At 41.6% G+C, this 14,243-nt stretch overlaps 1 protein-coding gene across 1 annotated transcript; it reads left to right on the forward strand.

Moving 5' to 3' along the window:
* The first annotated feature begins 237 nt into the window (after window positions 1-237).
* On the forward strand, window positions 238-3,235 carry LOC125942934 (uncharacterized). The gene is made up of 5 exons (XM_049661204.1): window positions 238-411; window positions 535-708; window positions 1,446-1,530; window positions 1,592-1,663; window positions 1,899-3,235. The coding sequence occupies exons 1-5, from the start codon at window positions 245-247 to the stop codon at window positions 2,043-2,045; spliced, it is 645 nt and encodes a 214-aa protein (XP_049517161.1). The 5' UTR covers window positions 238-244; the 3' UTR covers window positions 2,046-3,235.
* The last annotated feature ends 11,008 nt before the right edge of the window (window positions 3,236-14,243 follow it).

Below are 14,243 nucleotides of genomic sequence, written 5' to 3' on the forward strand. Positions count from 1 at the left end.
GGGGTACCCCTTCTAGCCACCGTAAAGGAAGGAAAATTTTTTACCTCCATGCTTTAGGCACCTAGGACAGCTAAAGCCCCTATATATATATAGGGGCTTTAAGGACAGCTGGACAGGTGATGCCACCTCGCGGAACCGCCGAATAGTCTGGGGTGATAAGCGCACGGCCGGAAGGTGGTGTCACTGCTGTGCGCGGGCAGCGCGGCGTGTTTTGTTTGTCGGTTCCGTTGTGTTGCACGCGAAAATGTCGCGTTCTACGAAGTCCAGGCGGACGTGTTGTGTTGTAGGTTGCACTAACACTCCTGCAAACACGGCAAATGCTCCCGAAGCAGTGCATTTTTACAGATTCCCAGCGTGGGCCCACTTTGGCGAGCGCCGTCAAACGTGGATCCGCTTGGTCCGTAGGCAGAGGTAAGTACATTTGTCAGTACTTACTACATACGTGTTGAGCTTTGCAGGTTGGATTGTTTGGTAAGAATTAGCGTTTGTCTCGCAGATAGTACGGTAATGTTTCGACTGCCTCCCGCGTTTCAGGATCGACGGCGCTGGGGACTGGGAACCCGGTGCACACGCACGTATTTGTAGCCGCCATTTCGTCGGTAATCGGAAGTCTGACGAGTCGTCCAGCCCGAGCTACAACCCAAGCATTTTTCCAGCTGTATATAAGAAAAGAAGCCTCCCAGCTGATTGCCTGGGTCGTTACAATCGGTGAGTTCCTTGCAGAGAAACTGCAGCGATATTGGCACGCGTTAACCTTTTGCTGGTGACTGTTTTTCGCCGGCTAATCAAAAGTTGGCGGTCGATCGACAGAAGTTTTCCGAATGTTCTCGCCGATCTTGCGTAATAGTGCCAAGCTTTTCGAATAGTAGTGTACATTCTGGAACGTACGCGGGCATCAGCAATTTATGCTGAAATGTACGATGACGCACTTGCCGAGATTTTGACGACCGATGAATGCATTTTCTTGCGCTTTGAGTGTTACTTGTTTTTCATGGCGAAAGCTCGCCTAATGAAGAGTTAATCTCACGACTCGATGTATTGCTATTGTGTGTTTCTTCACCATTACTACAACGTGACAATGTATGTCTTAAGCTGCATGGTACGTGACACTTGTGCAGTTTTACCGGAAAGCAAACGTAGTAGTGATTCGACGTTTAATGGGTCAGTTATTTGCATGTGGTACATACAGACGCTGATAAGGAGCTGAATATTGTGCAGGCATCAATCTTGAAAGCCTTGCTAGTGGCGTTCGCTACACGTTTTTTAGTGCGTGTTGGCGTGCTTTTCTGAGTGTGCTTCACTGCGATACAGATCTGTGTTGTGCAGAAGTTTAGTAAGGCACACCCTCTGTTATGGACTGCAAAATACAGTTGTACGCACGAATTGCGTGTTGATGGGAATTTTTCTTAGGCTATGCTTCCTGAAGTTATCTGTGACATTTATAGGTTGAAGAAAAGACGTACAAATGCGCCAGGGCCCTCTTCGGCGCCTACCCCTGCTGCACCAACCGTGGGCAAGCCTACGGATGAGGTAATCTTTTATAAAATCGTTAGCGTCCAGTAACGCCACAATTCATTGTTTTTTTTTTCAGCTGCTGCACAATGCAGACAACCGCGGCCATGCTGAAGGAGCCTGGGGATTTTTTGAAGTGAACACAAGAGAGGTATGCCAGGTCACACATGCTGCTATGCAGCTATGTAAAGTATTTAAATGAATTATGCTTGCATGCTCTGCATTTAAATGAATGATGGGAGAATGTCCCTGGTTAAACAATATCTTTCCCACCATATCTTCCTTTGCTGGTGTGCTTATATGCCCACAACATGTGTACTGGCAGTGTGGATTTTAGATTTTAGTGAAATGCTTCACTAACAGTGACTTTGCATATTCTGCTTCAGATTGGCACGATGACAATAACCAGCTCTGAAGAATCGTTCGCTGACCCTCACATTTTCCTCAGTGTTACAGATGGTACCACTGCATCTGCCCAAATTTCATGCAGATTTTTCTCGGAACACACCGTTCAAACAAACTGCAATAGCTAGTTGCACTGCAGCAGGGCCAGACCACACGACCGTTTATTTTTCCGGCAAACCAGCGAGCCTGCCATGCTAAGCCTGTGTGCAGTGACTCTTCCCGTCTTTTCATTGTTTTTGAGTATGCTTCCAGAGACAAGAACTGAATATGAGCTGAGCAAAGCTGACCGACTGACACTTTTCTACATGAAACTTAAGACCGGTCTCAGTTACACTGCCCTGGGTGCCTTGTTTGGTGTACACCGCAGGACTGCAGCTAGATGTTTCAATAATGTATAACGGCAGGGTTCCCAAAATCACAAGGATGGATTCAATGGCACCATAAAGATTATGTGAAGTCTACAATGCCACCATGCTTTAAGCAACACTATCCACAGTGCAGAGTAATCATCAACTGCACTGAGATCAAAGCAGAGCGTCTCAAGTCAGTTGAGGTGCAGAACTTGATGTACTCACAGTACAAATGGACATACACAGTGAAATTCCTAATTGGAATTACTCCCAATGGCACCATAATGTTCCTATCTAAGGCGTATGGAGGCAGGTCAACACATCCTTTTATTGCAGTTGACTCGGGCATCCTTTCTTTGCTAGAGCCTGGAGACATTGTACTGGCTGACAAAGGCCCTCCCTGGAGTGCGGGTCGACACAGCAGAGGCAAAGGCAGTCTTAGTTATGCCACCTTTTTCAGCAGGGGGAAACTTCACGAAAGAAGAAATGAATGAGACATACAACATTGCCAGTGTCCGTGTTCATGTAGAGCGATTCAGCGACTAAAAATTTTCAATATTCTTAATATACGGCTGCCAATTGAGCTTCATGACCACATTGGCAGAATTCTGCATGTGATTTGTGTATTGGCCAACTTGCAAAGTAATATATTCAAGAAGTGCGAGTAATGTTTCAACCATGATAAATAATGTGCATACAGCAAACATTTTAGCTAATGCACGAGTCAGCAGCACTCAGGCTTCTATACAGTAGTGAAGAAAAATATAGTTTGCATTTCAGATTCACTGAGCTAAAGGGCTGAGAAAGCAATTGCTGTGTTACGTACGGCCTCTATCCTATGGTAACACCCTCTTGCATACTCACTGCCATGTTATGTACGCAGCATAGCTCACCCATCACTGACACAACTTGCATCTTCCAAAAATGTATTACAAGGAGATTGTATAATCAATCAGTATGTGAAGACATGTGCGTGCTCTTGAGAAAGATTAATGATAGCAGAGAGGTCTACCTGTGTGAAAGGCTTGACATGCTAGTACATATTTAATATTTATTTATTTGAACATGCTATCAGCCCCTTACAGGGCCCAGATGGGAGTGGGTAACACTTGTAGTGTAATCTGTACAACACTACCATAAGAACATGCATACTGTAAAATGAGGTGTTGCAATACAATGTCATAGCAAAGAATATTACAATTTGGAATGGTATTACATGTCACAGCAGTAAGACATTTTGATGCAATTAAAGTCGTGCTTCTGTCTTTGGCACGAACATCAAGCCTGAATTAGAAGCACTGCAATCATATGAGACAAACAATCCCCTACTAAGGAAGACACTCTCAAACAAGAGAAAGAAACTGTTCTCAACCATTTGTGCTTACCAAACGTTCTGGCAGTTTGTTCCACTCTCAGGTCGTCCGTAAAAGAGAATGAATGCCATTTAAGCATAAGAGATTAAAGAAGGAGGAATAAAATGTGCAAACATCCAATCACACACAAACTCTGAAAGGCAGGCAACAGTGAGTGCAATAAGATGCACAAAGAGGAAAGTGGAGCTCTACAGTACTGTAGGAAGTGTAATGTTATCCATCTCTGTCCCTTAGGCTGCAGCAGTTCACAGCTTGTTAGACAATATTGAAAAAAACTACAGCAAATAATACCTTAGAAACACATGTGCCACATTTCTCAGTGGAAACCACACTATCATATGTTTTTTTTTTCACTGCTGTAAGTGTACAGCATACACTTTCACTTGTTGAAGGCATTACTTAATGTAATTTGTTGAAACTTTTTGTTTTCTGTACAGCATTTATCATATCTACTGTTTCATTTCATGTATAAACCATACATTTATTTTATGTACATTCCTTGTAACAAATGTTGAAGGTTGCCAAATAAAATATTTAAACAATCTCTGTTTCTTGCTTTGACTGAAGGTAACGAAAAAAATGTTCACACTTGAATGTGGCCTTGCATGAGGAATTGTCACAAGGCATAATTGTGACTTTTTACACTGTGAACCAAATGTGCATAACTGCACCAGGTGCAAATTTGAAGCTATATACGAGTTAACTTTGGCATAAGGCGAATGAAGTAAAAGCGTTCAAGCTGTACCACAGCATTACTCAAGAACTCCTCACTTCGCTTGACTGTAATGATGAGTTGCTGCTTTGGTGTGTAAATAAGAAGTTTACATACTTATAGCCTTAGAACATACAGGGCTATTTGTATTTATGTGTAGTATGCATGTGATTACTTTAGCTGGCAATCCTCTCCTGTCGCGGTAAGATAGGCAAGCGGCTTGCCTTCGAGAAAGTCCGCTCCTTTTGGAGTAGGGACACTTGATCTCGAGGAGCTCTGTGCTACCAAGTGTTTCTATAAGCCCATCTGGACTGCACCCAAGCCACGGCTGCTTCTTCTTTGGCTTGCTTCGTGTACAGTTGTGCCAGTATTAAAAGCATAATAGCATCGGGCAGCTGGCTCAAGCATAATGCCATACAACATAGAACGTGTAACACGCTATGACACGTGTGAGCATGCTGTCAGCAACAGCTCCTTCATCTTTTCTGCATTGCAATATCTTGTGAGGCATTGTAGTCATAATCCTGCATGACCTGCAAGAGATATGACATGTACCGTGTTAATGCAAGATACATCATGCATCTGTGTAGGCATTTGCACGTGGGCTGCTTTCATGATTAGGCACTGTGTTAAAATTGATTTCAGCTTGCCGTTCTAATTTCCATGCTTCTGTGCATTGGCTACTGCATTTAACTGACACATACACAGTGCTCTCGTAATATTGCTTGGCGCTGGTAGTGAGACTGGCGCAGTGGGGATCCTCAGTATATGTTTTGTCTCACACCCACATGTAATCGCTGCACGCAGTCTGAAAAACAATTGTTTAATTAAAGTCGATACGTTTTCTTAGGTTTATTTTAGGTTAATGTGAATGTCTACGTGCATGACAGACTCACGTGGTCTGCACTTGCATCTGCTTGAGCAGACGTCTCGCGTCTTCTTTTTGCAAGGAGCATGTCCACCATGGGGCCATTTATTTCCTTGAAGTAGTCCAGAACAACCATTGGGTTAAGGGCATCGTTGGTTGGAGCATCTAATTATACTTTTAATTGTAGGCTCCAAGTGCAAAAGCAGTGGAAACGAAATTAAACAAAAAAATGTACCACTTCTAACAATGGTACAGTCGCTCGTTGCAAATATTGTTATTTCTTGAATTTTATTTAAGCTGATTTCAGGTTCGCACATTATATTTGAATTTATGATAGTTAAATTTAGTTTTAGTTATCTACTGCCGTTGACAAACAGAAGCAAAAGAAAATATGTTTATGCTGCAGAATTCTAGCTTCAGTAATGATGTCTACGTGGTTCACTTATGATGAGCTGACGAGTTCAAGTCTACGTTCCTTCTGTGTGTGTGACGGAGATGTCTCGTCGAGCGCAGCTAACACCGATTGCCGTGCTCATCCCTGCTGCAAGAACTGTATTATGTAAGTTTTGCTTCCGCCTTCAAAGCCTTATTGTGCGCTTAAACAGGAAAAGAAAAAGCATCTTTCATTCATTTCCGATTTGCGCACCATTCTCGATGCTATTTCAGAGAAGTATCCTAAATCCAATATATTCTTAGCAGGTGATTTTAGCTACCCTGATATTAACTGGCCCTGTTCAATTTCCACCTCTCGCACCTCGAATGAATTCATTAAACTCACCCTTGATTTTTCTTTAGTACAGTTAGTCAACAAACCTACCCGAGGAACTAACACCCTCGATCTCATTCTTGTGTCAAATCCCCAGGTTACTAGTGCCGTTACTGTAATTGATGGTTTCAGTGACCACAAAATCTTGAACCTAACTATTATCATCCCATCATATTCACGAGCCGTTACTCCTAAGCGCATCTTCAATTATAAGTAAGCCGACTGCACTGCCATTAACACTGGTCTCGAAACATTCTGCGATGCATACATACCATCTTTTTCCTCCCGGACACTCGACGAAAACTGGACAACTTTCAAGCACAAGCTATTGGCACTAGTGCATGCTGATATACCGCTAATCTCATTCCGATTTAACGTATCAAAGCCATGGTATCACAGATCTCTGCAAACTCTACAAAATAAAAAGAAACGCTTGTTCAAGACAGCTAAGCGACTAAACACTCCTGCCTCTTGGTCGAAACAAAAATCCTGCGAAACTGCATATTGTCGCACCGTTCGTAAAGCTAAGAACAAGTTCTTTTCTCATGATTTACAGTCCCTGATGACTAACAATCCCAAAAAATTCTGGCGTGCTATTTCCCCCGACCTCCTCTCCGACTAACGTAGCACTACAAGATGGAAACGGAAATTTGATTGAAGAAGAAAAATGTGCCGATGTCTTAAGCAAATATTTCTCATCCGGATTCACGGAAGAAGACTGCTCAAATATTCCTACCATTACTGACGTCACTTACAGGTATATGAACCGCATTCAATTAACAGTCGAAGGAATCACATCCGTAATAAAAAAAACTTAAGGTATCCACAAGCTCTGGTATTGATAGAATCAACACTAAGATTCTCAAACTAACAATAATTCCTTGCAGTTTAATCCTTTACCATATCTTTAATCAATCATTATCCACTGGTACACTTCCACATGATTGGAAAATTGGCAAGGTGATACCCATCTTCAAATCTGGAAATAAAAGTGATGTAAATAACTACCGCCCCATATCCCTCACTAACATTCCTTGCAAAATACTAGAACACATAACTGCATCTAATTGCCCAGCATTTAGAAAATAACCATTACTTTTTTCCCCAACAGCAGGGTTTTAGGAAAGGTTTTTCTTGTGAAACCCAGCTATTAGAATTCACTCAAGATCTATTTTCTAATATGGATGGTAACACACAGACAGACTGCATATATGTCGATTTTTCTAAAGCATTTGATTGTGTAGCACATTGTCGTCTAATTGCTAAACTGTCTTCCCTTAATCTTGATTCTCTAACTATATCTTGGCTCCGGAATTTTTTATCATCACGCAAGCAGTTTACATGGGTTAACAACACCTTATCTCCATTTCCTGACGTTACTTCTGGCGTTCCTCAGGGCAGCGTCCTGGGTCCTTTATTATTTCTTATCCACATTAATGACCTTCCATCTCATACATCATCAAACATCTGTTTGTTTGCCGACGATTGCATAATATACCGTGAAATTAAAACTCGGGCAGATCATCTGGTACTACAGCAGGATCTTGACACAATTTCATTCTGGTGCTCAAGTGGCAGATGACTGTTAACGCTGAGAAATGCAAACTAATGACGTTCATCCGAAAACAGTCAAACTCGACTTACACACTGAGTCGTATTTGTTTAAAGGTAAGGGTGTGTTTCGGTACTTTTGCCAATGAAAAGATTTTTTTCATTTTTAGAATCGGTTAGTTGGGGGGTTGACCTATATTCCGGTTCGACCTATAGTCCGGTTTTTACGGTAATATAGGCGTTTAATGATGGCTTCACCGCAATACAGCTATGCAATGTCGTGAAGCATAAAAGTGTTTAGCTATTCGCTTGAGTGATAGTTGGTAAATCGTTTGTGTTGAAGTTGCTGCTCGTACATTTCGCAGCCACTGACACGTCAAAGTCGGAACTCTGATCAGCCCATTAACATAAATGTTAACCCGAAGCGGCGAAGTGTAACTCTGCACCGAATAGCTGATATCGCTTGTCGCCTTCAGTTTTCTCTCTCAATCACGTGCAACACTTATATCGCTTGTTTTGTCACACATATGCAGCTCCCTCTTGACACTTCTGCACGAGACTGTGTCTTAAACTTATGTCACCAAATAAACTATTAATAAAAGATTGGCTATCTGTTTAGTGCATGTATGCACGGCTTCCTATGAGACATTGTGCTTCTGCGTTCATTTAAAAGCATTCTCCGTTATGTCTGTACTAACTTATACTTTGCTGCTGCTTCGTCTTTTTAAAATATTGAATGCTTTACGCGGATTTCTATGAATACCTGAGAATCTTATCAGCAATAGCTTGATCGTTTCGGTGGCTGAAGGCTCGCTTTTCTAACAAGCGAGTGTAGGCATTAAATGCGGTATTGATAAATGATCAGGGGGCAATATGCCTGAAACAAGTGGGAATTGGTTGTCACAAATGCCAAAAAAGAACAGAAATCATGTGAAAAACCTGAACATTTAGAAATCATGTGTACTCATTCCTATCACAAATAGGGTTTCCGTCTGTTCTTGAATTTCTAGCGAATGACATAATTTCACACTTTGAAAGTTACTACAGTGCCTTGTTTAGAGCCCCTCCCGAAGATCATGATGCAAAAGTCTTAGAGAGTTTTGTGTCTCTTGTAAAACCTTTACAGAATGAGGAGTGTACATTCATCAGTGGTACTTTTACCATCCAAGAAATTGAGCTAGCTATTGATCAGCTGCCTTTATCGAAAACACCCGGTCATGAAGGACTTTCAAGTGAATTTTACAGAGCGTTCAAAGGAATTATCAGTCCCATATTATTGGATATATTTATTACAAGTTTAGAGGTGGACGCCCATCCACAATCTTTTTGCAAAAACTACACAGTTTTAATTCCAAAAAGCTCAGATAAAGAAAAATTCCTCTGTAGAAAGCTACAGACCAATGACATTGTCAAATGTTGATTATAAAATTTTTGCTAAAATTTTATCTAGTAGATTACAATTTGCGATGTCGATTCTCATTGGTTCCCATCAGGCGTACGGAATTAGAGTCCGATCAATTCAAACCAACATACATATCGCCCGTACTCATCTTCAATACTGTTATGGTTCCACTGAGCAGCTTGCAATGCTCCAAGTAGACATTGCTAAAGCTTTTGATCGAGTGAGTCACTTCTATTTATTTTCTCTTCTGGAAGATGCCAATGTTGGCTCCGTTGTGCTTAAAGGCGTTAGGCTTTGTTACACCCGTTGTTCTACTCGTTTAGTTATTAATGGCCATCTCTCCAAACCCGTTGCTATCTGCTCTTCAGTAAAAAAAGGATGCCCGATGTCCCCACTACTCTTCACCCTTTACCTGGAACCGCTATGCTTAAGCGTAATTCAGTCAAGTTGCATTCATGGCTTCAACATACTGGGCAATGAGGTAAAGGTGTTAGCTTACGCACATGATCTAGCGTTTTTCTGCACGGATAAGTCCAGTGTTGAAAAAGTTGTGGCTACAATATAGAAATTTGGCAGCGTATCAGGAGCACAAATAAACTCCTCGAAAAGCTTAGGCTTATCATTTGGCTCCTGGCGTTGTAAGCCAGAACAGTTTGCAGGCATTAAGTGGACTGATGTTCCGCCAAAGTATCTTGCCATGCCGCTAGACGCATATATATTCAGTGCGCACTATAGGAAAGAACAGGTTTCGGCCTTGCAAAGTTACGCTCAGACATTCGTTCCACACCGACTTTCTATTTTTGGGAGGGCTGAAGCCTGCAATAAGTTTTTGGCAACTAAAATTTACTACATATTGCAAGTTATTCACTGTGCCAGGCTCTACATCCAACGCTTTCACCGAATTTTCGCAACTTTCATATGGTCTTCCACTTTTGAGCCCATGAGGCGAGACAACATTTTTAGACCAGTTAGTGAGGGTGGGCTGGGCTTAGTGCATCTTTACGTGTGGCAAATAGTGTCTCGTTTCTTCTTTTTTCGCGATACTTCGCGTCCTATAATTCGGTCATTTATGCAAGTCACACTTGTTGATGCTTTATGTGATTTTGTTGTTTCTTGAAATTTTTCTTCGCGCTTATCTTGTGGGGATTCATGCAAGAGGTTTATTTGGCAGTTTGTTTCCTGACAGTTTGGTTTTCCACTGAATACTTGTACTCCGCGTCGCATAAAAGGTTATAGTACAAAGATTCACTGTCCTTGCTATTCCCGCCTCCATCTTACCGATCACTATACATTGAATGGCCAGGCCACCATGTACTAAAGCGAGTTCGTAAAATGTATATATCCCCATGCTGTAAAATATTGTTTTATAAACTTCATAGTGAAACTTTACCAGTAAAAACATGGCTACAGAAAAAGGGTATCTTGGTGTCTTCTGTTTACTGTCATCTTTGTGATGTGCCAGAGACAATTGAACACTATTTTATGAGCTGCAAAGACGCCATTCTATTTTGGGATATCCTCCAACGGACTGTAAAGAAAGACATTGAAATCAACCCCCATACAGTGCGATACCTGCTGCCGACCTCTGATGACAATGTACCTTTCGACATAGTTTTTCTCACGGGAATGCACAGGTTATGGAAGGTGCGAATGATTGACCGCAAAGCAGAACCGGTTGTACCTACAAGAGTAAATTTCATCCAGATGACTGTGCACCTAAAACATGTTTATGATGGACTTGATGTTCAACCGGATTGGTACCCCATTTTGATGAGGTGCTTAGCCAATTACCACTCTTTTAAAGCGGAACGGTGCCTCTTCTGTTTTTCTGTGTGTGACTCATTGTGCCCCCCATTCTATGATTAAGCAAAATCGGTGTGTTTTATTGGATTACATGTTAATGTAATAAATTGTACCATGAAAGAGAAAAAAAAATGAATTCCTAGCGTAGTCGTAAAATCTTTGTCTGCAACGCAGGGGACCTGGGTTCGAAACCCGAACAATGGAACTTTTTTTTTAGTTGATCCATCGTGACAAAAACCTTTTTCACCACTTTCATTTGGCAAGATTACAGCAGTGAGTCCTCAATGCCGTCCGACAGCCAAAAAAGGTTTACTCATGCGCTTTGCTGTTTTTACATCTGCTGTCTAACACATTGGATGGTGGCAATTAAGGTATGCGTATATAATGGACAGTTCTGAAAAATTACCATTTCCTTTGTTGTTTCGACAATTAGCGGTACCATTATTACGATTAAAGGGCTGTATGAACCCTTTGTGTAACTCTGACGAACTACTGAGTTTGCAACACCATCTTCGCTTGAGCTTACTGACACTTACCACACTAAAAATAACAGGTCTTAGTTTCTTAATACCCTAGGCATCACACAACCGAGTTTATGGATTGATGCAGCGCAGCATTCCGGGGGGACTATTACAATTTTATTGCGAATGTAAAGCTCTGTCTTGTTGTATGCAGCTTTGTGGAAATCTTTGTCCTCCTTGATTTGACATATTTTTAAGAAGATCAACTGGGTACTTCGGACGTACCCCGAAAAAGAAAATTGCTCAGGATCCATTCGGCGTACATAGTAACTGTCTGACACATCAAATGTCTGACGTTCGCCTGACGCATCTTCAGAGACGTTGCTGAAAATAAAGCTTAGCACTAGGTTAAAGCTGCCGTGACCATAAGTGACCGTAAGCATGTTTGAATGTAGTACTGACCCGGCATACCATCATCGAATGAAGTTAGCCTTTTGCCTTTCGGGTAAGCCTTTCTGCTTGGCGCTCCCCAGCTCTGGTTTCTGCTTGTGCGGGACTCCGTGCGTTCTTCGTCAACTGCAAAGGCCACAGCAGCGGCGTGCTTGCAGCGGCCCTCGACCCCGGTTTTGCACGAACATATTGCTGATTTATTTGTCCTTTTTTTGTCGAGGTGAAATAATATTTTCATGTATACACAAAACGTCGTCAAGTGTACATGAACGTATAACTGTGGGGAGTTATACTTACTTTGAGGACAACATCGTAGCTCGGCGCAGCGAGCTTCGTTTGTGGGACACATTTCCCAGAAATCTTCTTTCGCTGTGATCGCAAGCAAAGAAGAGGTGGTGGTGTGCTCATTGCGGTGAAAAAAGATTATGTTGTTTCGCCTGTCAATATCACCACGTTCCTTCAGTGCGTCATCATCTGTATTCACTGTAGAATGAAGGGAAATGGTACTGTAATCACTGGAACTTTTTATCGCCCGCCAAATAGCGCTTATTTTTCAAGCGAATTTCATCGTGTGATAAGCGAAGTCTTGGCAATGTTTCCTAATTCAGTGCTAATTATTTTTAGTGATTTCGATTTTCCTTGTATCAATTGGAACGCTCAGTCTGTTCGCACTTCGCAAACTGAAGCACATGATTTCCTTCATTCATGTCTAGACTTTTGTTTAACCCAATTCATTACAGACCCCACGCGCTCTTCAACCACGTCAGCCAATATCCTTGACCCCGCCTTCTGTTCGCATATTACTCTTCTTGATGGCTTGTCCGATCATGCGATCATTACTGGTCAACTGACGCAAACGCCAAACAAAAAGAAAGTTACGTCTAAGTGCATACGATGCTATAAAAAAGCTGATTATGCAAGTATCAATTCGGAGTTGTCATTGTTTACCGACCAATTTTTAGAGGACCATTTTTCGCGAGCAGTTGAAGAAAACTGGGTATTAATTATCTAGGGATACGTATTGTAGACTAATTTAGTGGCACATACCAGTTATTAATATAAAATGCAGCAACACACCTTGGTTTACTAATCAACTCAAACGTCTTAACAACAAAAAGAAGCGTCTCTATCGAAACGCGGACAAAGACAGACAAAGACAGACTGTATCATGGAAACGAAACGAAAAATGCGATGCCCATTACCAATCCCTGCTTAAAACAACACGTCGGCATTTTTTTCATCATGACTTAGCATCGATGCTTATCACTAATCCTCACAGGTTCTGGCGCACAATAAATCCGGTTTCCTATCCAGATGTTATCCTCGCAGATTCAAATGGCAAGGATTCTAAATGACATGTTTTCCTCAGTGTTTAGTCATGAAGATATGACTATGTGTCATACATTGGATGCACTTTCTGATGTGGGCATGTCTGAAATAGTAATTGACGAAGTAGGTATTTTTTCTTTGGTGAGCCGACTAAAATTATCATCTACGTGTGACCACAATGGATTCAATCACAACATTCTTAAAAAGACAGCTCAAGGACTATCGTGTATACTCTCTGCAATATTTTCACAATCCTTGTCTAACTCGAACATTCCTAGCGATTGGCGAATGGCTAAGGTCATTGCAGTGTTCAAGTCCGGCGAGCGTTCTTCACCCCTCAACTACAGAACCATATCCTTAACAAGTACAATCTGCAAGCTATTAGAACACATCATACACTAACAGGTTATCAATTATTTGGAAGAGAACAACTGAATTTTTAGTATCAGCATTGTTTCCATAAGGGATATTCGTGCGACACTCAGTTAGCTGGCTTTATTGATGACCTGCATTCATCCACAGATGCTGGTATTCAGGTCGACGCAATATTCCTTGATTACTCGAAGGCATTCGACCATGTTCCACACCATCGTCTTCTGACAAAGTTAAAAAGGTAAAACATTCATCCTCTAGTTCTCGCATGGATTAAAGACTTCTTATCTTGCAGGATGCAGTTCACATCGGTAAACAATTTTAACTCTTCATGTGGCCAGGTGACGTCAGGCGTACCGCAAGGCAGCGTTCTTGGGCCATTACTCTTTCTTGTTTTATTAACGATTTACCAGACGGCATTTCATCAAGAATCAGACGTTTTGCAGATGACTGCGTAATTTATCGTAATATTTCTTCTGTAATTGATCAACAGGCTCTTCAAACTGACCTTAACTCTGTAAGTGTTTGGTGCGATACTTGGTTAATGTCACTAAATCTCTCAAAGACTAAATTTACGTCTTTTACTAATCAAACTACTAGACTTCAGACTTTCTACGTATTAAACGAAACTAACGTTGAGTTTACTTTTGGTTATAAGTACCCTAGGGCTCCGGTTCTGCAGTGATCTTACGTGGAAGAGCCACATTAAAACCATTCTAGCATCTGCTAACCACTGTCTGGGCCTCATCAAACGTAGTCGAACACACGCCTCACCCCACATTAAGAAACTAGCATACACTACATTAATTTGACCAAAGGTTGAGTACGCGTTGGCGTTATGGGACCCAGAACAAGAGTACCTTGTTAATGATATTGAAGCTCTGCAAAA

The sequence above is a fragment of the Dermacentor silvarum genome, chromosome 2 (genome assembly GCF_013339745.2).
Source record: "Dermacentor silvarum isolate Dsil-2018 chromosome 2, BIME_Dsil_1.4, whole genome shotgun sequence".
NCBI classification, from domain to species: Eukaryota; Metazoa; Arthropoda; class Arachnida; order Ixodida; family Ixodidae; genus Dermacentor; species Dermacentor silvarum.

What these genes read in the sequence shown, in the direction of transcription:
- LOC125942934 (XM_049661204.1), top strand. Translation starts at nt 245, where the DNA reads ATGTCGCGTTCTACGAAGTCCAGGCGGACGTGTTGTGTTGTAGGTTGC. An exon ending in TGCCTGGGTCGTTACAATCG is followed by an intron (nt 709 to 1,445) that starts GTGAGTTCCTTG and finishes TGACATTTATAG; the next exon opens with GTTGAAGAAAAGACGTACAA. An exon ending in TGGGCAAGCCTACGGATGAG is followed by an intron (nt 1,531 to 1,591) that starts GTAATCTTTTAT and finishes TTTTTTTTTCAG; the next exon opens with CTGCTGCACAATGCAGACAA.